General features: G+C 39.8%; 1 protein-coding gene across 1 annotated transcript in view; it reads right to left on the minus strand.

Annotated features, from left to right (window-relative positions):
* Positions 1–8,060: 8,060 nt before the first annotated feature.
* The window catches only part of CA10 (carbonic anhydrase 10), a 185,765-nt gene continuing 167,403 nt past the window's right edge, over positions 8,061–26,422 (minus strand). The window contains exons 6-10 of the mRNA XM_018073398.2: positions 19,985–20,080; positions 18,257–18,329; positions 12,342–12,496; positions 10,086–10,260; positions 8,061–9,271 (exon numbers count right to left, since the gene is read on the minus strand). Of these exons, the coding sequence (XP_017928887.1) occupies positions 9,249–9,271; positions 10,086–10,260; positions 12,342–12,496; positions 18,257–18,329; positions 19,985–20,080 (522 nt within the window). The 3' untranslated portion in view covers positions 8,061–9,248. The remainder of the gene's footprint in view (positions 9,272–10,085; positions 10,261–12,341; positions 12,497–18,256; positions 18,330–19,984; positions 20,081–26,422) is intronic.

Genomic DNA, 26,422 nt, shown 5'->3' on the forward strand with positions numbered 1-26,422 from the left:
ATGTCCAGAAATGACACAGAGGAGGGAGCTGGAATAAGAGAATCCTGGTCAGTGGGGACCTCTCTTACATCTGGGTTGTGAGATTATCACAGCAGAGAGAGGGATTTGAACTTCAGGCTATGCAGGATATAGAGAACTCCAGTGTCAGCCTTCAAAATTATTGATACTTGAAATCCAACCAGTGGATGCTTAAAGTATTTCAAAATTCCTTTTTTTATGTAGACAGTGCTTTTACTGTGCAATTAGTCTCAGGAAGAAGTTGTTGCCACCACTACTTTTTTGAAAATAAGCTTCCATAACTTTTTTAGATTAGGAAAAAACCAGAAAGCAAAACAATTTGACATAATTCTGAATTTCAGTAGTATGCCACGAAGCCATCAAATAAGCAAAAGGGGCTTTGTTTCTGTGTTCTTTCCTCCTTTAAAAACCTATTCAAGGTCATGGTTCGAATAGAAAAGTAATTGGATTTGAGACACCATATGTTGTGGAATGCTTATGACATCCCTAATGAATGTTACAGGGTACTACTTCTTCCAAAAAAATGTTGACATTAGCATTGGAATGACTGTTGACAGGAAAACTTTCATTAAGAGAAACATCTTGAAGTCAATCTTGTCTGGGTTTTTTTTCCCCTCTCTTTCTTCCTTCCACCTGTCATGATAAGATGCCCACTCCTGAAACTCAGAGAGCTTGCTTACCTTGCCAAGCTCGAGCCTGTCACAATCACTCACCAAACTTTACTGCCCTTTCCCAATACCTTCTGATTCACAGTGACAAATCCTAGACTATAAAAGCAACCAGGTTCCATTGCTGTGTGTCTCTTGTTAGTCATTTCACGGTATTTATGGTGCTGCTTGCAGAGAACGTTATTCCTGTGCTCTGTTTTGTAAATCAACTACAGGTAAATTCTGTTAAAAGAAAATTTATTTTTAAGGCTGTAAAGCTTGGAGGAGTTTCTTCTTCTGTTTTTGTCTTTGAGAAGCATGAAGGTGATCTCAAATATGTTCCCTTCTTCCTTGACAGAGTAACTTTGAGGGATCATTTTTGTAAGGAACTTTAATGTCATTTTTGTAGGACATGTTCTTCCCTTAAATGCCTCAAACAAGCAACTTTCTCATTATCTTGTGAAAATTTATCATAAAACTTGAAATAAATAACAGATATGAGGAAAAAGAACGTGATTCTATTATTCTGAGATGTTAAAATTGAAGAGGTAATAAAACATCAAAAAAATTCACAATCATCATGTAAACAAATCTCACAAAGAAGAAAGCTGTTACAGTCTAACATTAATTTAACATTATTCCTGTCTTTGAGATGTTTCCTTTTCATCCATTTCATGTGGGTAGCACAATCACAGTCCTTTCCAAATGACAGTTCAGCATCAAGGAGCTGTAAATAGAGCACAAGCAGTTTAGTTATTGCTGGCTACAACTTCTCCCAACTCCAACCTGGCCCCAGATTTCCCAGGTCTTTTGTTTACATGGGTTTGTTGCACTGGTCATGAATGACACTCCTACATCAGAATAAGGAGCGTGTGCTTTGGCAGAAACACGTCTGTGTTGGAAACCAGAGTTGATGTGTGTGTGCAAACACTCTGAGAAGGAGGGAAGAACAAGCTGGTTTGCTTCTCCCTCACTGAGGGACAATGCCTGTTGGAGCTGTGGGTGGCAGGACAGATCAGCAGTAACCAGCTTGTGCCTTTTGCTCTCTGCTGTGGCTGATGCCACAACAACCCCCTGCAGCCCCACGGGCTGGGGACAGAGTGGCTGGAGAGCAGCCAGGCAGGGAGGGAGCTGGGAGTTTGGATTGACAGGAAGCTGAACATGAGCCAGAGTGTGCCCAGGGGGACAAGAAGGCCAATGGATCCTGGCCTGGAGCAGGAACAGGGTGGCCAACAGGGCCAGGGAAGTGATTCTGCCCCTGGACTCAGCACTGGTGAGGCCACCCCTGGAGTGCTGTGTCCAGTTCTGGGCCCTCAGCTCAGGAAGGACATGGAGGGGCTGGAGCAGGGCCAGAGAAGAGCAACGAGGCTGGGGAAGGGACTGGAGCACAAGTGCTGTGAGGAGAGGCTGAGGGAGCTGGGGCTGTTCAGCCTGGAGAAGAGGAGGCTCAGGGGAGACCTCCTCACTCTCTCCAACTCCCTGAAAGGAGGGTGTAGCCAGGTGGGGGTTGGTCTCTTTTCCCAGGCAACCATCAGCAAGGCAAGAGGGCATGGTCTTAAGCTGTGCCAGGGGAGGTTTAGGTTAGATATTAGGAAAAATTTCTTTACAGAGAGGGTAATCAGACACTGGAATGGGCTGCCCAGGGAAGTGGTGGATTCTCGGTCCCTGGAGGTTTTTAAGACAAGACTGGATGTGGCATCAGTGCCATGGGCTGGGAACCACAGCGGGGTTGGATCAAGGGTTGGACTTGATGGTCTTGGAGATCCCTTCCAACCCAGCTGATTGTATGATTCTTTGACTCTATGCCAAAATTTGTGTGATGAAAACCAGCTTGGGTGTACATGGGCAGGGCAGCAGCAGGCATGCCCGGTGTTGTGCCCTGGTGGTGGCAGTGGGTGTGATCCCTGTTGTTTCTGTGGGGTGGGGAGGTGGTGAATCCCAGTGGTGGCTCCACTGATCAGCTGTTTGATGTGTTTCTGTGGGCTGGCTCTCAGGCTGCTGGAGATTCTCTTGCTTTCTGGCTCACAGCCTCAGGCTGTGCCCCGTGCAGATGAGCCTCCTGCGAGGTGTAACTCACACAAAAGCACAGCAAAACCCCTGAGTGACAGTCACACACCGTGGCTTCCCTGTAACGTCACCCTCAGTGCAAAGGCAGCTGCTGTTTGCCTGTCATGGAAATCCAGACAGTGCTGTAACTGCTTTATGAGCCAGCCTCTTCTGTCTAGTTCAGAATTTTATTTTTTTCTTTTTAAAGACAGAGCTAATTACTGTTTAAACAGACAATGAGAAAATGGTGCTCTAAATGGTTGGTGGGAAAATATATCCCTGTCCTGGTGATAATTATTTTGCTGTGCATGGAAAGTACATGGGAATAGAAGAGTCTGAAAGACACACTAATAATTAGAGCTGGGTGAGCTGCCAGAGCCAGAATGACACAGGGTAGGAGGGAGGTGGGTGGGCTCTGAGCTGAAAGCCAGTACCAAGGTTGTGTATCCTCAGTGAAGCTGTGCCCCACATGCCATTGAAGCCCCTGTGTGCTGCCTCCTTGGTGCAGTGTGATGAAAAAACAGTTTGATAGCTCTTTAGCAGAAATAACCTGTATTTTAGAAGACTCTGTGAATTCCATGTGCTCTAGTTTGGGGGTTTGTTTTATTTTGTTTTATGTTTTGTTTCATTGGCTGTATCAGCCTTCCAAAAGGCAGAGCTGTGTTATTTCAGTTGTTGTCCCCACAGAAATTATTCCTAGGATAACCACCATGTCCTCTGGTGTTTCCCATACTGACAGGAATGTCCCCTCTGAAGAAGTTCTCTCTCTCTGTAAGACAAGTGACACCTAAGGAGGGAGAGGGAAGAGTCAATTTCTGGAAGTTAAAGGTTGGAATTATTCTGTACTTCATCATTTATATTCTGAATTAAGCAGGGATTCCTCAAGCCTTTTAAAATCCCAAGTCCTGTTGGTCTGTAGCCTGAGCTAGATGATTTAAGATCTCCAGAGGGGATGTTTGCTTTTGATAGTTCACATGCTTTCAGGAGAGGCCACTGTTTGCAGTATGGCAGAGTTTCAGTGATTTAGTTTTTAGTGCAAGTGGCCATCTGTGTTGGAGGAACATGGACAGCAGTTGGGTGAAATGTTTGTCAATGGAGATCCATTTTGGTATCTCTTTCTGCAGCTCATAGAACACAGATATAAATAAATGTTTAATGAGTGAAGCCTCCAGTATTGCAAAACTTTGGCATGAATGTCTGAGACTGTCACTATTCGTAATGCTGTCAAATTTAAATTATGCCTGAAAGGAGGCAGAAAGCTGGAATCAGCTTGCTGCTATATTGCTGTATCATTAGTGGGAAAATTCAGGACAGAGGGGAAAAAGATCAATCTTTTCCCCTTGTGATTCTCCCAAATTCTGTTTTCTACTGTCATGCTTATGATTTTCTATGTTGTCTTAACATACCTTCATAATATTTTTAGCACATATTTGAATATTAATGTTTCCTCGTCATGGTGACATGTGCCCACCTCTTTACCATGTGTAGTTTACAATCATTTTCTCACCTTGCACATTAAATCTGGCACTTACCCAGGAGCCCTTTAGGCTGGTTTTGCAGAATGGACTTCCAAATCGTCTCACTAAAGCCATAGGTGTGGAGCAAATGAAGTGGAGTGTGAGGCTGTGATTTTTTTTGCAGAACCCTAGAGGTGGGTTCACAAAATCACCCAGTACAGCCTTGAGGAGGCACATCCAGGACAATCATCAAGGAGTTGGGAAGGATGTTCTGACCTTGACTCAGCTTCACTTTCCCTTGACCAAGGCCAAACCTCACCCTGGTGCGTTTGAACATGTGCTGTGGGGGCAAACACCTGAATCCTCAAAAATGGGATCTCTCTGTGAGGTGGTGGTTGTCTCCTTGTGCTGAGAATAGCCAAGGCTGAAGTTCACAGCCTTCACCTTCCTTCTGGGGCACTGTAGCACTTCTCATCTGTAACTTTGCTCCACTTGGATTTGCTTTTAATCCAACTCTTTCTTCCCTTACAGGGTGGGGGTATCTGCATAAATTCATAAACTACATCCATTTTTTTTTTGTTTGTTTCTATTTTTCTAATGTATCTTCTAAGGATTTTTTTTTCTCTATTTAAATACTAAGTGTTATTTTCTGTCTTTAGAAGATTTATTATCCTGTTTTTCATTTTCTGCTCTGAATATGTGTTTGACACATCTTTAGTTATTAGAATAGAAGCCTGACACTGTAGGAAACAGAAAATGTTTGCCTGCATTATGTTTTACATTATAAATGGTGCTTGTTCTTTGCCATACAAACAGGCTCCTTGAATAATTTTACGGTGTGCTGTTGAGAACTGTGCTGAACCATTTGCTAGTAAATCAGCATCTCTTACAGCAAACTCTCCATGCTTTGTCAACCACTATATCTAGGGAATAAAATCTAATAAAGAAAAAATCCAAACGTGGAGCAGTTATGACTTATGTCCCTGAAAAATATGTGATGTTTTGAGTTTAGGAACCAAATATCTGAGATTTTTTGGGGCAGTGTCCACTACAAAAGCTGTGATGTACAGTAGAATGTGCAAAACATCTGCCTTTTTACTAAAAATCTGGTATTTGCAATAAAATATGTTGACTAATTACAGTTTTCTCTCAGTTCTTGACTTTCAGGGAAGGTTCAGCTCCTGAAAGCAACAACAGGAAGTTTCAGCTTTAGTTTCAGACTGTGATGGAATTTCAGTAACTTTAACCCTGAGAACTTTAAAAAGTAAAATAAAAAAATGAACCCCTCCTCCTTGATATTTAACATGATGAGGAATGCCTTAAAGGTTGGAGGGGTTTTATTTGCTTTCTGGTCTTGGCATGCTGGGTACAGTCATATCCTACTATCCAGCTTGTCTTCACCACTTAATAGATGCACCAACTCTTTTTTAATTAGTATTTAAACTTTTTTAATGGTAGCTGGAATGTGTTGATTCCAGCAATAGCTAATATCAAGAGACTTGTCAGCTCTCATATTTTATGGCAGCAGTGTGAGTCTGTGGGGTCAGCCTTTACTGCATTGCTTAGAGCTACTTATAGTTTTGCAAAAGAAGGCTGATATTGGAAGTAGCAAGGACTGAAACCAACATGAGGAAAGTAAAGGCAGAATCTCCAAAAGCAGGAAAAATTCTGAAGTATTATCCCAGGTTTTTTCTTTGTTTCATAATAAATGTTCTGAAAGGTTTGACATATGCTGTTGGATCCAAAGTACCTAAAAATCGTGTTGGTATTGGCAGCTCTTTTCCACTGGGTCCCCAGTGTCTCTGGTGCCTGACAAACTAATGTCACATGAGCAGCAATTAGCGTTGACATTTCTTAAGGCCAAGATGAGGAACAGTGTGTGGACACTCAGAGCAAGCAGTTCTATTCATAAAAACAAGAATTTGGCTGATTTTTTTTTTTTTAAGTTGTTGTGGTCTTTGCTGGCCAACTTAGCTTTTTTATTGAGTTCTTTGTCTGTGTTTGAGTGTTGGGATCAGAACAGGGAGTACAACCTTTCACACCTCCAAGTGTAATTGTTCCCAGTGCCTTGATCTCAGGTCTCAGTTTTTCAGCACAATTTCCCTTGTCCCCTCTTCTCCCAGAGTATTTATTTGGTAGAAAAGTGAGATGTTTTAAATGGTGAGAAAGGATGTTTTTTGTTTCGTAGGAGTTTGTTTTACAATAAAATACCCAAGCTTCTAGGCAGATCCTTGAGATGTTTCCTTGCTGATTTGGCTTTTAAATCTGGAACAGAATGGTGGAAAGACAGACATGCATGGTATCCATAGGTCCCGTTGTGCTGAAGGTCTTTGCTTTCTGCCTTTGTCCCACAGATCTCTTTTAGTTACTTTCTGCATAGGAATATTTTTTTTCTTTTGGATTAAATGAAAAGAAAAACTGATCTTATGAAACTTGGCTATTACTTTCTCTTTGCTTTGTGATAAGGTGTGACTTCCTTTGGATGCTCAGTGTCTCCTGACAGAGCCACATGCCTGATTTGAAAAACTGGAGCCAGGTGTCTAAACGTGAGCACTACTGAAATGTCAGGAGGAATGTGCAAAATATTTAATTCTAAGCTTTAGTTTGGTCTATTTCCACTGCATTACATGATTGGAACAAAAACCTAAACAATTCATGGAAAGATAGAGTTCGTTAGCTCACGAAATGGGGTTGGAAATGTTGACAAATATATTTGTGGTGTTCCTGTATGATTGCTTCATTTCTGCTTGCAGGGCTCCTATATTGCAGGCTTATCCAAAGCACAGCATGACTCCTTCCTAGGACTAGTCCTTTCTATCATATCTCTCCCTCTCCCTAAATCCCTTCAATCAGCTTTCAGTAAAATAGAAAATAGGTTTTATTACTTATTAAAAGTTTTATAATGGAGGCCTGGCTTATCTTCCCTACCTTCTGTCACTGACAAACTTGGACCAAAAACTGCCAGATATTTGTCCAAAAAATAGATTGAAACATTGTGGATTTTATGCTCTCAGTAACTTTACAACCTGGGAGAAGCTTCAAAGACCCCAAACCACCCAAACCAGTAGTAGAAACTAGTTTAAAACTTACAGATCACTGTGGCAACTCAAAAATACTGAATGCACGTGAGTTGCAATTTTTTTCAGTTTTATCAGCTGGGTGAACCTGAGGTGACAATTTTGCTGTATTTCAGCAGCAGAGTTAGACGATGTTAATCTGCAGTGTAATACTTGCTGTGTGACACTTCTGTGGTCGTGTTGTGGATTTTCCACATCACTGCACAGTGTTACACTGGTCCAGGGAGTTCATCTGAAACACTTAAAATGAAATAACTGGAGGATCAGGTACCATGTGTGTGTAACCAGGATCCTGGGCCGGGGCCACCAACCCTGACCCTGCTGCAGACACGGCCCCCCTGTGTCACAGCCCCTCCACTGGTGCCTTCTCTGCACCTTGCACTGAGCAACTGAGCTGTTGACAACTTCAGGTTCTTCCCAGGTTTCCATCTGCATCCACATCCTGACTCTGAGGGTCCCCTGAACTCCAGTCCGTGCATGATCTCACTTTAGGAGCTGCGATCTTTCCAAACCTTTTCCTGCAGTAGACTCTGGACTTCCCTGTCTGATGGTGCTTGCACTGTTCTCTTCAGCCACAGATGAAATAATGTGTTTCTAGAACTGCCTTAGAGTGGTTCAGTTCCCTCACACTTGTAGTGCCTGTTCTTCCATTTGGTATAAACAATTAGTTGGTATTTTCTGTCAACTTCAATGTGTTATGGGTTATAAAGTGAGCATTAGGGATGGAATATCCTGAGGTTTGTTCCCTCTCCAGATTAAAAAAAAAATAAATTAAAAAATCCCTCAGTATGCAAGAAGGTGAAACATGAGCTATGTGAACTTGTTAAACACATTTATTGAGTTCTTGACAGTAACCAAACACAGTGAATGACCATTATAAACAAGAAAAAAGGCATTTGCTTTTACTTGGTCAGCTCCTGCTTTATCTGTAAAGAAAAAATATCCCTTTCCACCACCAATTTACAGGATTGAATGTTTGTCCCAATAATGGCTTCAGCAAGGAAAATGGCAATTTTAAACTGAGATATGTTTCAAGTGCTTTCTGCTTCTGAGCCCAGTTCCTGTTAATGATGGACCATAAAGTGGAGTTAAAGTTATACCAGCTCCAAGTGCATTCCTAATTGTCATTAACTCACTTAAACTGGCTGCAAAAAGAAAAGGGAAGTTAAAAAAAAAAAACAAAAGAAAAACACAAATAATGCAGCCACAAGTAGCAGAGGCTTATTATTTCAGAAAGGAAAAAATAAATCAAAGCAAGTTTACTAAATTAATTTGTTAAACACATTTATTGAGTTGTTAATAGTAACCAACACAACGTATGACCTGTTGTAAAACAAGAAACAGAAAATGGATCAATTCTGATTTTGGCAAATCCTACTACAGATATGTGACAGAGGGAAATATTTCAATTTCCTTTATATTCTGCAGTGATATATTTACAATACTTATCTCTCAAAGTCTGTCCCTTTTTTTAATTAAATTAACAGAAAGATCATAACCTAGAAATATGTTTCCTTTACAGTAGTCTTGTTCTGTCTTGTCAGGATCCATTAATGATAGTGAAATAATGAGAGCTTTCCAAGGATTACTTGGCACACAGAACACAACTCCACTTTGATGCTGTACCGAGCCACCTTTTTTCTTTCTTTTTTTTTTTTCTTTTTTAATTGAGGGAGGGGGGGAAAAGAGGAAGAATTTCATATGTACAAAGGCTGAAAAGTCTTTCTTTGTGACTCTAAATTAGTTCAGGAAAATTGTAATCACATTTACTGTAATACTGTCTTTTTACTTTTTTTTTTTGTGTGTGTGTTTTTTTTTTTTAATTTTTTAATTTCCACCGATCATACGAATGAATTTTCAGTTGAGTTTCCAGCATGGCAGCTCTTTTCCCACAGCACGTGCTGTTGTGAACCCAGAGGGTGAGGTTTGGTACATTCCAGGTGATGCCAGTTCCCAGCAGCAGCATTCCACTGAGGTTACGGGTTCTGCCAGCTCTGTCTTACTTACTTGAGGAGCCATTCATTTACTGAAAGAGAAACAAAACCCATTAGGCTTCAGCAAACTCCAAATACGAAACTGGTTGGATTTAACAGGGTACTAGGCACTTAAAATGTCTTTAAAAAGCCAGGAGGTTCAGTTCCCTCCTCTTTCTGGAAGAGAATTAAGTCTGAATGACTGTTTCTTTGCAGTGTTTTAACTCAGCCATTGCATCGCTGCTGAAAATGGGCTTTCTTTTCCAACCTTCAGTACTGTTCCTTCATAACCATAATATTAATGCTGAGAAGGCACTTTTACACCATTATTTCAGGCAACACAGCTGTGTGCACAGGCTAAGAGGTGCATGAGACACACTAAAGCCCCGTTGTGAGCTGCAGCTGTGGCAGTGTCAGGCTCTACCTGCAGGTGACTGAGTTGGTTCATTGTTTAATATCCATCGTGTGACACCACACTTCTCCATTTGAGTGCTTGTTAGGGTGGTGCACCTCTAAAGTGAAATATATTCTTTTGTTTGAGATCAGTTGTCACCAAGATTAGCTCATCAAAACAGAGCAAAATGCACTTGGTAAGGTGAGAAGACTTTAAAATGAGGCAAGAAAACTGTCCCATCTGCTTTTAAAAACACACTAGATGTCCCAAGACTTTTTTTTTTGTCATGTTTCCTACATGTTTCTGGGCATGTTTCCTCATCTGTTTCCAACATGTAATGTTTGACTGATACCATTATTCCCCCAGATCTGGAGTTTTAAGTGTTTTTATTTGTGTGCTTTATGTGCTTTGATTTCTCGAAGAAAAGAGCTCAGTCTAGGCATAGAAAGGGTTATTCTGGAGGCAGAACCTACCTCTATACTGTAGTTTCTGTGCTCTATTGTTTGGACAATCTTTTCCCTGTAAACTAAAGTTGATGTTAGTTCGGATACATCGGTTGTTGAGAGGCTGGACTGGTCTGAAATTGTCACTCATGCTCAGAAATATCTGTGATGGCTGATTCTGGCTTAGCAGTCGTAAAGAATGCATCTGTACAAAATACAAAACAAAGGGGGGTTAGTGCTGGTCTTTCCTGCAAGTAAAAAAAAACAACAACACAAGACACTATTAAATAGGACAGTTAATATGTGAAAGCAAAAGAGAATTTCAGCAGTTTGTACTCAGAAGTGGGTTTGAAAGAGTTAAAACTGTTCCTTCTGTGGTCCTCTGCTTCTGAGCCCCATTTCAAACCAAAATAGTTTTGTGTGGAGTAAATGAAAATGGTATGAGGTATCCTTGGCTGAGCAGGAAACAAATGGAATCCACAGTACTGGATGGCAGCAGCTGGTGCAGGGAAAATGAACTTTATGAATGACAAGAGCTAATTTCCCAAGTTTTGTAGCTATTAGTGTAGCTTTCAGTCGAGAAGCCACAGTTTTGGTTGATGTTACTTAAGAAGCAGGTAGGGGCAGTCAGGATGGAAGGAAAACTGACAGTCCTGCTGCTGGAGTCATGAAATTAATGATGTTAAAAACGGAGATCCTCTGTCTCTTGACAGGTTTGTCATGATATTGTCTGTGCTGTGACTATTATTGTTCTTACAGCAGACTCTGGCCTCGTTTGGGGATGGTTTTACAGATCAGAGGGAATTCGAGTCATCCCCTGTATCCAGCAGTGGTTGGTTGCAGGCAGCAGTGGTTCTTATGGTAACTGTGCTAAAGGCACATTAGTTGGGTAAAGTCAAGCAAAACCAGAGAGGTTAAAAATACTGCAATCCGTAAATGAGAAATCCTTAAAATATTTTGGTTTAAAATCATAAAAAGAAAATATTTTCCATGTCAGCATACAATTTAAGAGGTTTGCTTATGGCATTTAATGCTTAAATGGAGAAATCCAGTAGCTGGGCTTTATATACTGAAAATCTTTAACAACTTCCAGGGAAAACTCGAGCTGTGCCTTCCCTTTTCAGTCTGAGTACCCAATGTAATTAGTAACTACTCCACGAAATCAATTTGCAGCACTAATAATGGAGGATGTAACTAACCATTAAAGCATGACAAGGAGTAAGTATCATGAGATTATAACCCGTAGGTAGTAGCACAGACTCTAGAAATTTTCTAATCCTTTTTTTGTACATCAGGGTTGCGACTAAAAACGTTGCTTGTAGGAAAATATTCAGGTCCTGTGTTTGAAAAGTACAGAATATTCAGCATTGTTTGCCTGTGCTTCAGCTGTGTCCTTCTCCCAAATTACCCATTTAGAAAAGAAACAAAGTGCCTTCTCTACATCCAGACAAAACTGGACAGAAGGAATATCACAAAAATAAAACATCTCAGGCTTTTAAAAGTCATCTTATCTACAATGTTAATATGATTTTAAATCCCAAAGTGATATTTAGGGTTGTTTTATTGTTCCTCATTTCATTTCTCAGGCCAGATTGCTTCTGCTGCATGCTTGGGGCAGGCAGATGGTGGTTTGAGTATTCCTTTGGGGTTCTGGTATGCAGGAGGGTAGGTTTTAGTTCAGCTCACAGCTCTGTAGGCACCTCACTGATGGAAACTCCGAAGAAGACTGTGATTGGTGTTAAATTTGCTGTTTTCTGATGTCAGGCCTTGGATTGTAAGCAAGTCGTACAGAAATGCAGTCTGAGGTATTTGCTGTGTCTATCCTGTCATTTTATTCTGTACCAGAAGGCATTAGCTGATTTTTATTCAAGGAGGCCCCAGATATTGTATCGCTGTCCCATTAATGTGCTATCAACACAAATTTATTCTGACCTAAGAATGGCCTCTATTATAATTAATAACCTCAGTTATTTTAGTGCAACACTGCTGTACTTGTTCTAGAATCCCCAAATAACTATTCACAGCATCACAGAATAATTTAGTTCAGAAGAGACGGCTGGAAACCACTCAGCAGGGCCCACCTTAAAGATACTGATGGAACTCTAAACAGTTAATATTTCCATTTTGGAAAAAAACCCCTTCAATGCTTTAGCAAACTGTATAAAATGCATGCAGAGATCCCTACAGCAAAAGGTTGAATCTATTTTTTAATGTAAAGCTATGAATATATATTTAAAGTATTACTTTGTACCTACATTAGACTGAGTAATTTTTAAATGATTTTACCTGCATTCTCGTTATGTAGACAGGTTTGTTCATTATTATCCAGCTTGCTGTTTCATAGCAGGGTGGAATTGTCATTGACCCATCATACGTAATGAAACTAGATGTCTCTGGATAAAGTTCCTCAATATTAAGCCCCTGTAGTAAGTATGCATCATCTGGAGAATAAAGAAGGAAAACAACTGGGGTAAAACAAAAGCTTCACCAAAAAATACACAACCCTTTTGATGTATCCTTATTCCAGAACACGATCTTTAGTTTTACCAAGGTGTGAGGTTTAACAGATGTACACATCTGGATGCTCCAGTCTGGACAAGAAAAAGCAACACAAAGTCACTAATCCTGCTTGGGTTGAGCTGCACCCCTGTGAGTTGAGCACAGGAATTCACAGGGAAACTCTGAATCTCATTTAAGAGCGGGAGTTAAAAGCTTCTTGAAGTTGCAGTTATTGATTGAGATGCAGCAGCCTTTGGAGAATGTGCACTTCCCATATTTTGGAGTGATTAACAATTTTTGCTCCACAAAGCCTCGGGAAGGCCAAGAGTGTTAAAACTTAATTGCTCTTCTAGCACAGGAGGAAGTTAAGGTTAATGCATGATAATAAAGCTGCTTGATGGAGCCTGCTGGCCTTTCATGTGCACAGTGGGGGTGGATGCAGTGGGAGCTCACTGAGAATGCTAAAATCGGGGTGGAAAATATTCCAGAAATACCAGGGTCCCTGCTTTTATTGTGAATCTCCTTGGGAATTAACGAGGTATCCCTCTGCAACAGAATTCACTCTGTGGATATGCACCAAAACATAACGAGATGTGGTTCTATCTTTCAAAATTCATCAAAGTCCTCCAGCCTTTTCTACCCCACGTGCACTGTTTCCCTTGGGCAATGCCGGCCCTACAATATTTTTGGCAGTGCTGTCAAAACTAAAACTGAGATTTCCCTGCCAAATCCTAGGCTGTAGGAGTTCTTCCATAGGAAATACTCTGGGATATACATACTTTATTGCTTATACACTGCTGTTAGTGTGTGTCTCAGAGAAAGCTGGGGTGGTTACGAGCTGTAACCTCCTGAGATCTCTTTGCACACTTTCACTCGTGTGTGTTGTCTTCAATTAGGTTCATTTGCAGAGTGAGCACTAAAATATAGGCAAGGAAAGCTGCATATTGAGGTGTATTTCCCCTTTCAGTGCACAAGATGAGCTGGTCTTGATTTGCAGAGAAAGGAAGTTTATAAAAAAAAAAAAAAGAAGAGTAATTTAACCTGAATTTAACATATTATAGCTGAAGGACAAAACTTAGATGAGCAAAAGGCTTGTCTCCTACAGTCTAATGGAAAAATAAAAAAGGACTGCAGACTACTGTTTGGGGCAACAGAAAATCAAAGAACACAGGCAAAGCAAATGTGACCTTGTTTTTTATTTTAACACAGTGCAGTCAGCATGGTACAGGGTTCTGGGGTAGCAATATCAGCAGCTACAGCATCAGTTAAAGTGTCAAGGTGAGAGTGTAACTTTTCTGCCTCATTGACCAGTGCCTTACAGTTATTTCATATTTTAAACACGTTTGTTATTTTACAGAATAAAATCTTGGCCTGTCCCCTGGTGTTGGTCAGGAACAGACCCTTCTGCCACGTTCTTGCAGCTCGAGGGTGATGGCAGTGCTGGCTGGATCCTCAGGCAGAGGGGCAAGTGCTCTTAGTGTCTGCCTGTAAGTGGCTGACTGTCACCTTTTTTAACATGCTCAGTCTTCACTGGCCCATGGCCTGTGATAGTCTTTCTAAACCCAATTTTTCTAGATAGAACTGTGAAATCAGAGTCAAACTGCAGCTCAGCTTGAACAGCTAGAGCTGACTGAATACACCTGTGTCCTATTCATTAAAAACATCATCTGCAGTGCACTGGTAACTTTGCTAGAATTGCATCAGAAGAGAATTAATGCCTTTTTTTTTTATGCCAGTTTTCAATGAGTCATCACACACTTCTCCCTTCCCCACATGAACATCCTGTTCATCATTTATGAACCATGGAGAGTGGTGTGTTAGCTCCAAATGGCACAGAGTCAGGCAGAATAGATTGTTGCAACCTCCAAGGACCAAATCTGCTTTCTCACAGTTGTAGTGGCTTTGGCTGGGCTAAAATGATTTAAACCAGGTAGAATTTGCCCTGAATGTTTACTAGGAGATGGAAATCTAACTGAAGATTAATACAGATGAGGGATATTGAAATGGAAAACTGGAGCTAAGTATCACTTCAGGAAGAGTGATGTTTCATTCACAGGGGTGAATGAAACAAGAGTTTGTCCAAGTAAAAGCAGTATTTATTAATGCCTGTATATAGGTTATATTCCCATGGGAAGTCAGATGATTCCATGAGAAAATACTTTACAATAAGGATTTGGTTATCAACACTTTCCCCACGAACAGATCTGCCTTTTCCCCACATCCTGATAAAAGTTTCCTATTCTAGAACTGAAAACAGAATTGGTGGGTTGGCATTAAAACCACACTGCAGCACTTCAAAGTCTTGTCTTATATTTATTGCAAATATGTAGTTCAAAATGGTCAAAATCATCCCATGTGATCTCTTACCAGTGATAAACTTCTTTTAATAAACCCATCCAGCATTTGCTAGATTCTCAACATCATTCCTGTCTACAGCCCACAATCTGTTTATCTTGATCTGCTGCTGCCTTAGGGTGATTTCTGAACCCATGAACTCTTCTCTATACAAATTAGATTTCATTAGATTTTGTATTCATTTACATAAAGGCCTTGACTCTGACAATTTACTTAGCAAACGATGGAAATCCTTTTATCCCTAGGTTTGCAACAGACGTGTGGGGTCAGTTTTCACAGCAAATTCTCTGTATGTTCTCTGTAAAACAACACTACTTACAGGGAATATGTTGTTTACTGAGTGAAGGAAGGGACATTTGATTTTGAAGTTCATACCATGATAACCCAGAAAAGGACCTATGTCAGATTTACAGGATAAGAATGTAGAGATCCTCAGCTTTTTAATCCTGAGGCAGAGGTTCCCTGCTTACCAACCTTCCCCAGTCTCTTGGACCTGGGCTGACAGGAGTCATTCTGAACACCCAAGGTGTTCACACCCTTGGGAATCTGCCTGGGGAGTGCTGAGCCTTTACTGCTTGTGACAGGAGCTGCAGGAGCTCAGTCCTTCAGAGAACACACTGAAACATGAACCTGGAAAAATTATTTTATTTTTCCAGAAATCTGCATCTTAAGATTTTCAGGATAGTCTCTTAAACTCAGAATACTTTATTCACTTATATATTATCTCTAAAATAACTAAAGACTGAATCTGAGGTAATTCAGAATTTTATAGCTTTTCTGCCTAGCTGAACTTGTGGCAGTATTTTGGAGGAGAACGACAAGCCCAAATTTTCATATGGAATTTTGGGAATCCAATATTAAGCAAACACTGGATGAAAGCTCATGTAGCATAACTGTTCTGAAAGAAAGCTAACTTATCCCCTTGAATGGCACTTAAAGAGGAATAACAAAGCAGTTTTTCTTTAGAGATATTCACTTAGCTTCTGACTAAAGCATGCTTGAAAGAACCCTTGTTTCAACCAGCTCACAGTAGATTCTTTGGACTGCAATAACAGAATAAAATAAGCATTTAAAATCTGCTTAAAAATTCCTTGGGGTCCACTTCACTTCACTGTAGCCATTAATATCTAAGGGTAGAAATTTCCCTTGTAATGCATTTTGCCCATGGAAATTTCACGTGGCAGCAAAGACAGCTCTCAATTTTGTTGCTGCTCTTTAAAAAAAGTACTCTATTTATATTATAAACTGTCCTGACTCTGAACCAATGCTCCACTCATCATTCCCTCCATGCTCCTGTTGAGCACTGGGCCTGGTCATTTTGTCAGCACCGTGCTGAGTATTGACTTCAGGAGTGGACCCCTAAAGCACAACCTGAAAAGCTCCAGCAGCTAAAGGCAGAATAGAAATCCTTGCAATGTAAGAGGTAAAATTAGTTTTCAGCAATGATGCTATAATCCATCATGCAAGACAACTGCAAAATTACTTTCAATAACACTTTCGCGTTCCCAATTTACACTAAAAATTCCCAGTCAATACTTGTTACTACAGTAAGTAACCCAATGCCCTGCAGAATATCATGTGCATTGTGTCTACAAAGGGTTTCATTTTAACAGATAAACTTGTTACCAAAAACAGTGGTTAAAAATTAAAACAGTTAATCACTGATTTTGCAACCTTATGTTACATGTTCATCTTCATGCGAAATTTCATTTAGCAAACCCAAATGAGGTGTGATGGGAATTGCATTTTTCTTGTAAGGAGACAAAACAAGCAATGAAGGGTTGTAGGATGCTGACAGCTCCAGAGAGGAGGAGTGTCCTTGTAAGTGCAGCATACCAATGAAATATTTGGTATTAGGAAGCTGTACTTGGCTGCTGCTGTGGGTGATGGTTCCAGGCTCACACTGGCAAGAAGAAAGATGCTGCAGGTGCCTTCCTGCCCTGTGGAGCTGTATGTCCCTAATCACAGCCTGTCCACTGCAGCATGTGGGGCCAAGGAGCACAGACAGGGCGGTGACACACCTGGAATGTGTGAGGTGCAGCTGCTGTGCTGGGAAACATGGAGCAACAGCCTTCTCTTACTCGGTGTGTAAGACAGCAGTGTCTGTATGCTGGGAACAGCAGCTTCTGCAGTGGAACAGTCAGGGAACTTCTGGCTGGTCCGTAGGTTGAAGCTGGGAATGGGGAATTTGTCAGTGAAAGAGCTGGAAAAAGCATAATAATGTCCTGTCTCCAGGATGCTGCAGTGGCAGCACTGGTAGGCAGGAAGCTCTTAGAGAACAGCATTGCTGTGTTTTTCCAAGGAATCAAGACAGGCAGTTGAAAAATGGAGCTAATCTCTTGCTTCCATGCAGAGAAGATGACATTTTACACTGATGGAACAATCTGGAAGAAACATTCTGAGGGGAACCCTCTGTTGCCTGTCTTTCCATAGGTACTGTGGAGAACTGAGTTTTATCATTACAAAAGTGTCTTATGTGGACCAAAGATGTAACAAGATTTGTTAACTGTCAGGTAAAATCAGAGAAACATCAGTGGGATGGAAGGTGTGTGTGTTGTAGGACAGGACAAGCAACTATTAGTTTTTTCAGTTTGCTGTGTACTTTCTAAAAGTTAATTTCTGGTATTGTTGAACTTATTGACTTAATGGCAGTTCAGAATTCAAGTGAATATTTGACAAAGGGAATGAGATTTTCAGGATTAAGAGGTTTAATTTGTTGCATTGAGATACATGTATTTTTCATTACTTTCTCTAAATTATCCTAATTAAGCTCTAGATAACCACAAGGTCAATATATTAACATGAAATTATAGGGCATCATCAATTAAAGGCTTTCCAAATGCAAATACAACAAACATACAAGCTGTGCTAACAACCTCTTTCTATATCCATTAAACGTAGCAATAGTTGAATAGGAATGTCATAACTTTTCTGTACAAAAAGCAAACCTTGATGAATACTAAATCCACAGTTAAAGATGCACCATCTAGACACAACTTGATTTGACATGATCCAGGCTGCTCTGCATGTCCCTTTCATTGCTAACAGTGGGCAGTTTCTCCTGAGCATCCTGTGTGAATACAGTATGTGTATGTGTCAAACATAATTTCATTAATCTATTGCTTTTTCAGACATAAAATAGACTTTGAAGTTTGGAATTCACTTGATAAAGTGATGACCTAACTGGATTTTTCCCGTTCCTGAGTTTATCATGCAGAGTTGCTGGCAACACAAACTTGGAACTTTTGCCCATGACCAAGTGCCTTCTGTTTCAGTGGATCACTAAATTCAGTATTTGATACAGAAATCATGCAGCTATTAGCCAGAGGAAATGAAAAGAAACTTACTTTTATACGTTATTCTCGTTATGGTGTCTCTGTTAAGCATACGATTTAGAAATGGATTTGATGATTCAGACACCTACAGAAGAGAAAAGGAAACAATGGCAAAGCCTTCTCACAAACATTTCCTTTCCGTGCTCGCTCCTGACACTCCTCCAAATTGGATCTGCCTTTTTTTCCCCCCCACTCTTATGGGAAGAGGAAATAATTACTTAGTTGTTTTTCTAAGAAACCCTGGTAGAAAGTTGGTATCCAAAAATAAATCCCCCAAAAATAGGGATGGGAGAACAGGGTGAATAGAAACTGATGCCTGAATAAAACCATGAGCACAGGGGTTTTTTCCTCCAACAACTGTGATGGGATTTGCAGGTGGTTGGTAGAATTAGGCAGGATTTTCATATAGTATTCTATTATTTTTCTATTTATTGATAAATATAATTTCCTTGTAGCAGACTATTTCAAATGAAAGCTGTCTTCCTTTGTTTTACATGTGGGTAACATATGAGGGAACACTTCATGTTCAGGTGGAACTTCCTGTCTATCAGGTTCTCCCTCTTTTCCTCTTGTCCTATTGCTCAGCAGCACCAAGCAAAGCTTGGTCCATCCTCTGACCCTCCCTTCAGATACTTCTAGACATTGAAAAGATTCCCTCTGTCTTCTCTTTTCCAGGCTACTTTGAAGCCTTCCTTCAATTTTTCCCCTTTTCATGAATTCGAGTCACATTGTTGGGTCATGATACAATACATTTTGGATGAAAAAAAGAAAAGGTAGCCTAAACATCTTAGATATTAGGCCTGTGTGAAAATTGCCCTTTTGTATCTAATTATTCAATATGCTCTGTGAAATGCACATTTTAATTCTGAGGTCAATGTTTTGTCAGGAGCTTTATGAAATGGGATTAGAGTACTAAAGGGAAGTAACAGATATCCAATATGTCGGGTGTGATGATGGAAGTTATTTCTTCCAGCATGAAGCACTTATTCAGAAGTACATGCTTTTTTAGACTGATTAAACATATACATAATGGCAGATTATTAACAACATTTCGAGGAGGGAACTTCATTCTTCATATAAAATCAGAGAAAAGGTTTCTTGAATGTAATTAGAGAGGTTTGAGTAGATTATGAAGTCTTGAGTTCACTGCTAGATCACTAAGTTATAGAATTAACTATGTCTTGAATGCAACAGGTTGGAGACTACAAGATGACAAAAATTCACGTCTTTCTAGCTCTGTGAAATGCAAGGTATTAAAAATCAGACTTTTAGTGTTCTTTGAGTTTGGACAGTTTAAGAGGTTTCAAATAACATTATGAAAGAAACTGATTTTGCTGACTTTGAAACATCAACTTGTGTCCAAAGAGCAAACTCTCTCCTGCTCAGCACCTCAACCTGCTGGGAGAGATTTACTTTTAACTGAATGAATAACGTTTCATGAAGAAACACTAAATCTGCAAAGCTAGTAACATTTGTCATAGCCATTACAGTGTTATGAGTGATGTTTATGATGTCAGGGTTTTTTTTTCTCCTCCCTTATCCCTTTTAATTTCCCTCACATTGCAAATACTTTGGAGCAGAGATGGTGTGCTCAGTTCAGGACAGTGCTGCCTCTGGATTCCAGATCAGAGCCTTTAGGCATTGCTAGACTATAAGGAGGAATCTAATTCCTACATTTACAGTTCAGGGAAAAGAAGCCTACTGTCTATATATTAGGAGCCAATAATACTGACTACTTACTTTCATGAATATGGAAACTACCACCAACCCATTAGGGCTCTTTGCAGCTTCTGTGACATTCGTGTACAGCTCGTGGTTATAGTGGATCAGCTGAACCTGGAAAACAGGGAAGTCAAAGATCACAATGAACCAACAACAAATCACAGCATCCAGTGTTTGTAAATATTCTCCATACACCCATTGGTTTGTATCAAGATCCCATCCATGTTGAGGGTATTTTATAACAGTGTGATTTTTCAGGCATTTGCAGCACGCGTGATTTTAATAATTTCAGTCACCATCTGGCTCCAGCTGGCACAGCACCAGCATGTTTTCTTCTAAATTGCCAGTAAGTGAATTTACCCACATCCAGTTATGAATTGCACTGCAGGGGTTGACATCATTTCCCTGTTCCACCAGCACATGCCATAGGCACCAAGTAATCTCTACTTTTCAGCCTCAAACCAAACACAGAGGAGTCAGGGGTTGAAATATTTGAAGAAACATATGGGATATGGGTTTGGAACTGTTAAAACCAGCACTTGCAGAATTCAAGATACTAATATTCATTGGCCCCAGATTTTACAAATTTGGTTATAAAGGCTCCTACAGTTAGACACTGTATTATTGTTAACCAGTTTCTCCTCAGCTCCCACAGTTTCCCTTTTGCTTTTCGGTTTTATGATTTGCTGGAACTTTTAAATTATGAAGGTACAGTTCTTCTCTCTCTCTCTCTCTCTATATATATATATATATGTAAATGTCTTACCCAGAACAGAACCACAGTATTTGGCTTGTCTGGGATCACCGGACACTGTTGCCATTTACATTGCAATTTGTAGCCATTTAAAAACAAACAAACAAACAAAACTTCAATGAATTCTTGAGGCAGTTAAGTACTTCCAAGTAGCTGAAAGGCTGGTCAGCTTTATTTCACCCAAAGAGCTCAGTTTTCAGATGCCAATTAGAAATTGGCATTTTTTTAAGGCAAGCAAACAAACCAAACTGGAATGAAAACCAAAAAATAAAAATGTCAAAGGAGCCAATGGAGTTCTCTACTGAATTCTGACAGCCAGAATGCAGGACAAATGAAGGTCTCATGAAGAACTAATGAGAACATTTGCTCTACAGCACAGAGAGGTTATAAGGCTCATTAGTCATCACTTTGTGGTACTACTGAACTTTGATAACATCACAGTTCTGGAGACTGTGCTCTCACTGAAATTTTTAGGTTTAGTAATATATTTTTCTTTTTATGTACAACTCTTCACTCTGGCAACCAAACCAGCTTGTGAATTATCAAGGAAATAAGTGATGAAATCTGCTTTAGACTAAAATTCCTTCTGTACAAAGTCCCAGAATAACAATGAATCAGCTAAACTCATTTTATATAACAAACCAAAATGCTGAGTGCAGGAATGGGTAAAAAGCAAGGAACAGATTCTTCTTCCAGCCAGGGGTCAGTATCAAACTCTCATTTTTACTGATGGGGCTTATAGAGATAAAGCCCGTCAAGTGTGTGTGTGTGTGTGTGTGTGTATATATATATATATATATATAACACCACATACAGGCCAGACAAAGATCCCCATGCTGAATGAAGAGAGACTTTTTTCTTCTCAAACCTGTCATTTTCTCTGTGTTAGAGTTGTATCCTTCTTCCCTGCACCTAAATTAATTTTAAAGCTGTTTCCATGGCACCATGGTTAAATTCATTAGGTTTGTCTTCTTTTACAAAAAGGTTGACCATGTAAGGGGATATTATTTTCAAAGTTTCTCATATGAAACAGGCTTATTTAGAAAGGTACAAATGAACAAAGGTGTCTGAAATACAGAATACTACAGGAAAAAAATATAATTCAGTGTTAATTTCTTCTTTGGAGAATAATTTCTTTAAAGTGCCTAAAATCCCTGTAAGCTTGTGGTCTGTATAAAATATCACTGGAGTCTTCCATGAACGTGAAGCCCCACGTAACTAAAATTGTTCACATGTGAAAATCTCACTTTTCAAATGATGATATTGTATTTAAAGCAAAGCACAACAGGAGCAGACTTGCAATGCTGAAAGTACCCCTTGAGTCTAGTTTGAGTTTCAGGGCTCAAACACTATCCTGAATCTTGTTATAAGCTATTGATTTTCTCGGGAAGATTCCCCCTTTAAGATTAATTTGCCACAGAACAACTGATAGCTCTTTATTTTCCTCCAGCTACAGAAGTTCTGTTTCTCAGGAAGAAGAAGAGAATTAAGATTAATTACTCTCTTTTAGCTGATGAAAAAACCAGAAAGTGCCCTTGTTCCATCACCCAAGAATGTGCACATTGGACCAGCAGCAGGCACAGCACTTTTCAGCCTCTTGAGGTTGGTGGTGCTGGGGAGGAGCAGGAGCTGGTGACAGTCTGGCAGGCACTGCCTTTGGGGCAAAATAATATAGATGGGCTCAGATTATGGCTCATGTTCTGACCATGCCAGGGAAAACACCTAACTCCCTTCCCAACACGTGTGCATGTGTGTTTATCATGGCAATAACCTGTTCTTTGCCTGTGCTTTGGTAAAGCTCAGCCCTGGGCTCCCAGGATCGTACTGGTTGTACTGGTTTTGGCACACCATGTGTGCTGCTGTGTTTCTTGATCCCTCCCCCGGGTGAATTGTGCATCCTTGGGCAGAGTTGGGAGTGGGATATTTTCTGTGTGGCATTTGGCTGAGGCTCTCTGGCTAAGCAGAAGGACAGGCTTTGCTGTTGATGGTGATAGGTGCCAAAAATTCCAGGGACTCTTTTTCAGCAAGGTCTTTGCAATTTTTTAACTTGGACAAAGACCCTCTGAATTACAGAACTCGTGTGCATTTATAAACATTAGATCACTGTCAGTTCTACTGCAGCAAGACATGCAGTGATACAAAACGGAGGGAATTTAGAGTATCACAATACTTTACACACAGATGTAAATAGTTCTCTTGGGAGTAATAGAATACCCTTTATTCTCACTCCAAGTGCTATAATTGAGTGCATAAACATTTTGATTTGTAAATGACAAGGGAGGTAAAGCATGAAGTAAATGGCAGCAGGGAACAGCTCATCTGTAACCATAATATTTGTATAATGCTGTGCTACCTGATAAACTGTTGGGATACCTTATTGAGAACAAGCACAAAGTATGTTTCCAGCACAGCGGGGAACAAAAGCAAATGAAATTGCCCAAGAAGACAAGTTAAATGTTTGTTTTGATTCAGAGTCCCTGTAAGAAGTGTCTAAGATCTCATTAAAGAAAGAAAATTATACATTTTTGTTTATCCAAAGTTTAATGAAAACAGCAAAAGAAATGTAGTTTCTACATGGTGGGTGTCCAGTGAGGAAAATAATTTTGCTGAGTTAAAAGCTATTAATAACAACAATTGCTATTCCAGTGTTAAAATATTGCTCTTACAGGTCTTGTAAAACCCTTTGGAAAGAGCAGTAAGGTCGTATCACCCAAGAGTTATTTATGGTATTAATTTAGTGGAAACAAACAGGTATGAGATCGGGGCAATTTGTGTGACCGACAAAATTTATTTACATTTGTGCTAAATTAAATTAAATGTGCCTCCTGCTTCATGCAAAGGTCCAGCCCCAGCTGTGAGAACACGCACAGGGCTCCTCAGAACCTGAGCTCCTGATTTGTCTTGTTTTCTTGGACCAACACCTGGCAGTGATGCAGGGAAATTTCCCTGTCTTTGTAGTGATAGTCTTTGAAGAATAAACTCCTCCTCACAGTCACATACTCTGCCGTGAAACGTTAGGATTTAACAAAGGGATCTTACCCACATCCTGATTAAATAACCCACAGATTTACCTGCCAGTTATTCTTTATTTATGAGCCCACAGCAGAGAGGTGCTCTGACTCTGTTAGTAAATTGGTACCATCAATTGTACGTGACCATCTATACTCCCAGCAGTTTACTTGGCATTTTAACAGACTACTGTGGTTTTAAGATTAGACTTTATTAAAAATATTAACTTTGTTATACTAAACTGTGGAGAAAAGCAAAAAAACCTGTTGTTTGAAATGATTTTATATCTCTGAATCTCTTTGATGTTCTATTAAATCTGAAGTTATTTAGGCTGTTGCTGACAAATGTGTTTTGTGTTTTGTTTAGTTTTGGGGGTTTTTTACTGCTTTTGAGAGTTATTTTGTGATTTAGAGGAAATGTATATAAACTGCTGGTTTAATAGAAAGACTTGTCATCCCATTTTCAACAATATGCCAACAACTGTATCCTAGATAAATAAAAGAGATTACAATTTTTTTTTTTTTTACTTAAAAGAATAAGATCAAGAACACATGGAAGGAACTCAGTTTTCTCCTGCTTCTGAGCAGGGAGCTGTGCAAGGAAATGCAATAATGATCATGCAGTAAAGTGGCAGTGCAGTCAGGGGTTAGCTATACCTGGCTGCAAAATCTACTTTACTAAAAATAATGTTAGGAATTAGCAGTGAAACTACAAATGGTGTCTAACACTCCATTAGACCAGTTGGTAACAAGAACTAACTTACAATAAATGGTGTTCAACCTTGAGCTTTTCCCAGGGTTCCCTGGGAAGTCATGAACATTGGGTTATTTTCAGCAAGTGTTACAGCTCTTACAAAAAACACAGGTAAAAAAAAAGGATCTGCTATAACCTGCTTTAGGTTTAAAATAGTTATCTCTAGATGCCATTTTGGCTGCTGACCTGGTGTCTTACACTGATGAGGCTCTTATAGAGAAAAACATACTTATTCCTTGTTTATATGCAACTATTGCAGCTAGAAAATATAAAAAACGTGACCCAAATAAAACGTAGAAGATTGTCTTTCTCTTTAATATTTTTAGATACTAATTTCCTTTTCTAAATCTTACATCAATTTATTTGCAAGTAGTAAATGAGACTAGTTTAGATAATATTTAAAACTTGATGTTTCTCTTAAGCATCCACAGGACTACAGTAAAAAGTACAAATTACTGGCTGAAGAGGTCAGATTGGCTGTGCATGTCTCGGAATTCTCTATTAGAACTCTCACCTTTGTGCTGACACCAAAAAATTAAGTAAATGATAGGCTGAAAAAAACCCCAAAAGCAAAAGGTGATGGATTCCTGCCATCCAAATGCTGCTGGAGCTGTTGCAAAACTCACGATCATTTGGGTTCTGTTCCACATAGTAGGAAATGCAAGGAATGAAAAATCCAAGTTGAGCCCCAGAAGTGCATCAGTGTGTCTGGGAGCTGGTTGTTCAGTGACTTTGGGGGAATTTTTGACAGCCATGACTGCTCTAAACGTGGGTATTTTTGGCTGACCTGCCACTCAACCACTCTTGTCATTCATCGTTAGCAGATGAGCCAGAGCTGGGTAAACATAAATAAATGACACTGTTCTGCCATTCACTCTGTGTGAGGATCAAAATGCAGTTTGAGGCTCAAATGCTCGATGTTGATTATGTCTTGGCTGATGGGAAATTTCATTGCAAGCTGTAATTTGGCACTGACCCAACCCATCATCTGCAAAAGTTGCATCTTAAAAGAGAATAGGGGTAATGTAGGAAAAAAACACTATTAGATGAGTCTATCATAGTTTCTGGATTTGTGCAGGATTTTCTGACTAAACACTGCATTTTAAATTGTTTTCTCATTTTAAATACAACAGATGCTCAGACACCATGATGATGAACTCAGTATAAATGCTCCATTTGGTAGATTCAGTTACATAATGGTGCTCTGAATATCTGGGAGAGTTCTGTATTTCTTTAGCAATCAGTCCAGAAAGCAGCAGAAAATGGGTCCTGCAAATCAGAAATGTGGGGAAGCAGCAATTGATGCTATTTCTGTTGTTCCCTTGGTTGCCCTGAGACGTTGAGTCCAAAGGACACATGAGCAAGGTCACCAACAGTGAGGTATCAGCAGTTCAAGCCTTCTCTAAAACATGTGATGCCACCACAGCTCTCAGTCTACCTTGCCAAAATACCATCTGTAGCTCCATTTCTGTTCAAAGGGTGGGAATGATGGGCAAGAGCAGACAGAGAAACATCACAGCCTGATGAATAAAAGAACAAGCACAAAAATTTAAGAGAATTTGATCTAGTGAAAAATCTAGCTGTTGATCTGGGCCTTATCCCTTCTGTCCTCGTTGCATAATCAGTAGGAAAAAATGGTGAGGTTTAATATATACCCAGTGTTAAATAACAAGTAAAGGTTAGAGTTAGGATTTCAAACCAGAAGCAGAAATAAGACAATTGTCAGTTTTACCTGCTCTCTTGAATGTGGCAGTGTATTGTTAAATTAAGAACGATATTTTTCTGTGACAAAAACGAAGCAGGGGATTTTATATTCTTAAAATGACAGCAATGTTTGGATGCGAGGAAAGCACAGAATAACACTGAGGATGCATTTTAAGAAGTCTTGTCTGTCAGATGTTTGTGGAAGTCTTTGCCCAGCCCATGTGGGCAGGAGCTCC

This window comes from Manacus vitellinus, unplaced genomic scaffold (genome assembly GCF_001715985.3).
Source record: "Manacus vitellinus isolate BGI_N305 unplaced genomic scaffold, ASM171598v3 scaffold_24_pilon, whole genome shotgun sequence".
Taxonomy (NCBI): domain Eukaryota; kingdom Metazoa; phylum Chordata; class Aves; order Passeriformes; family Pipridae; genus Manacus; species Manacus vitellinus.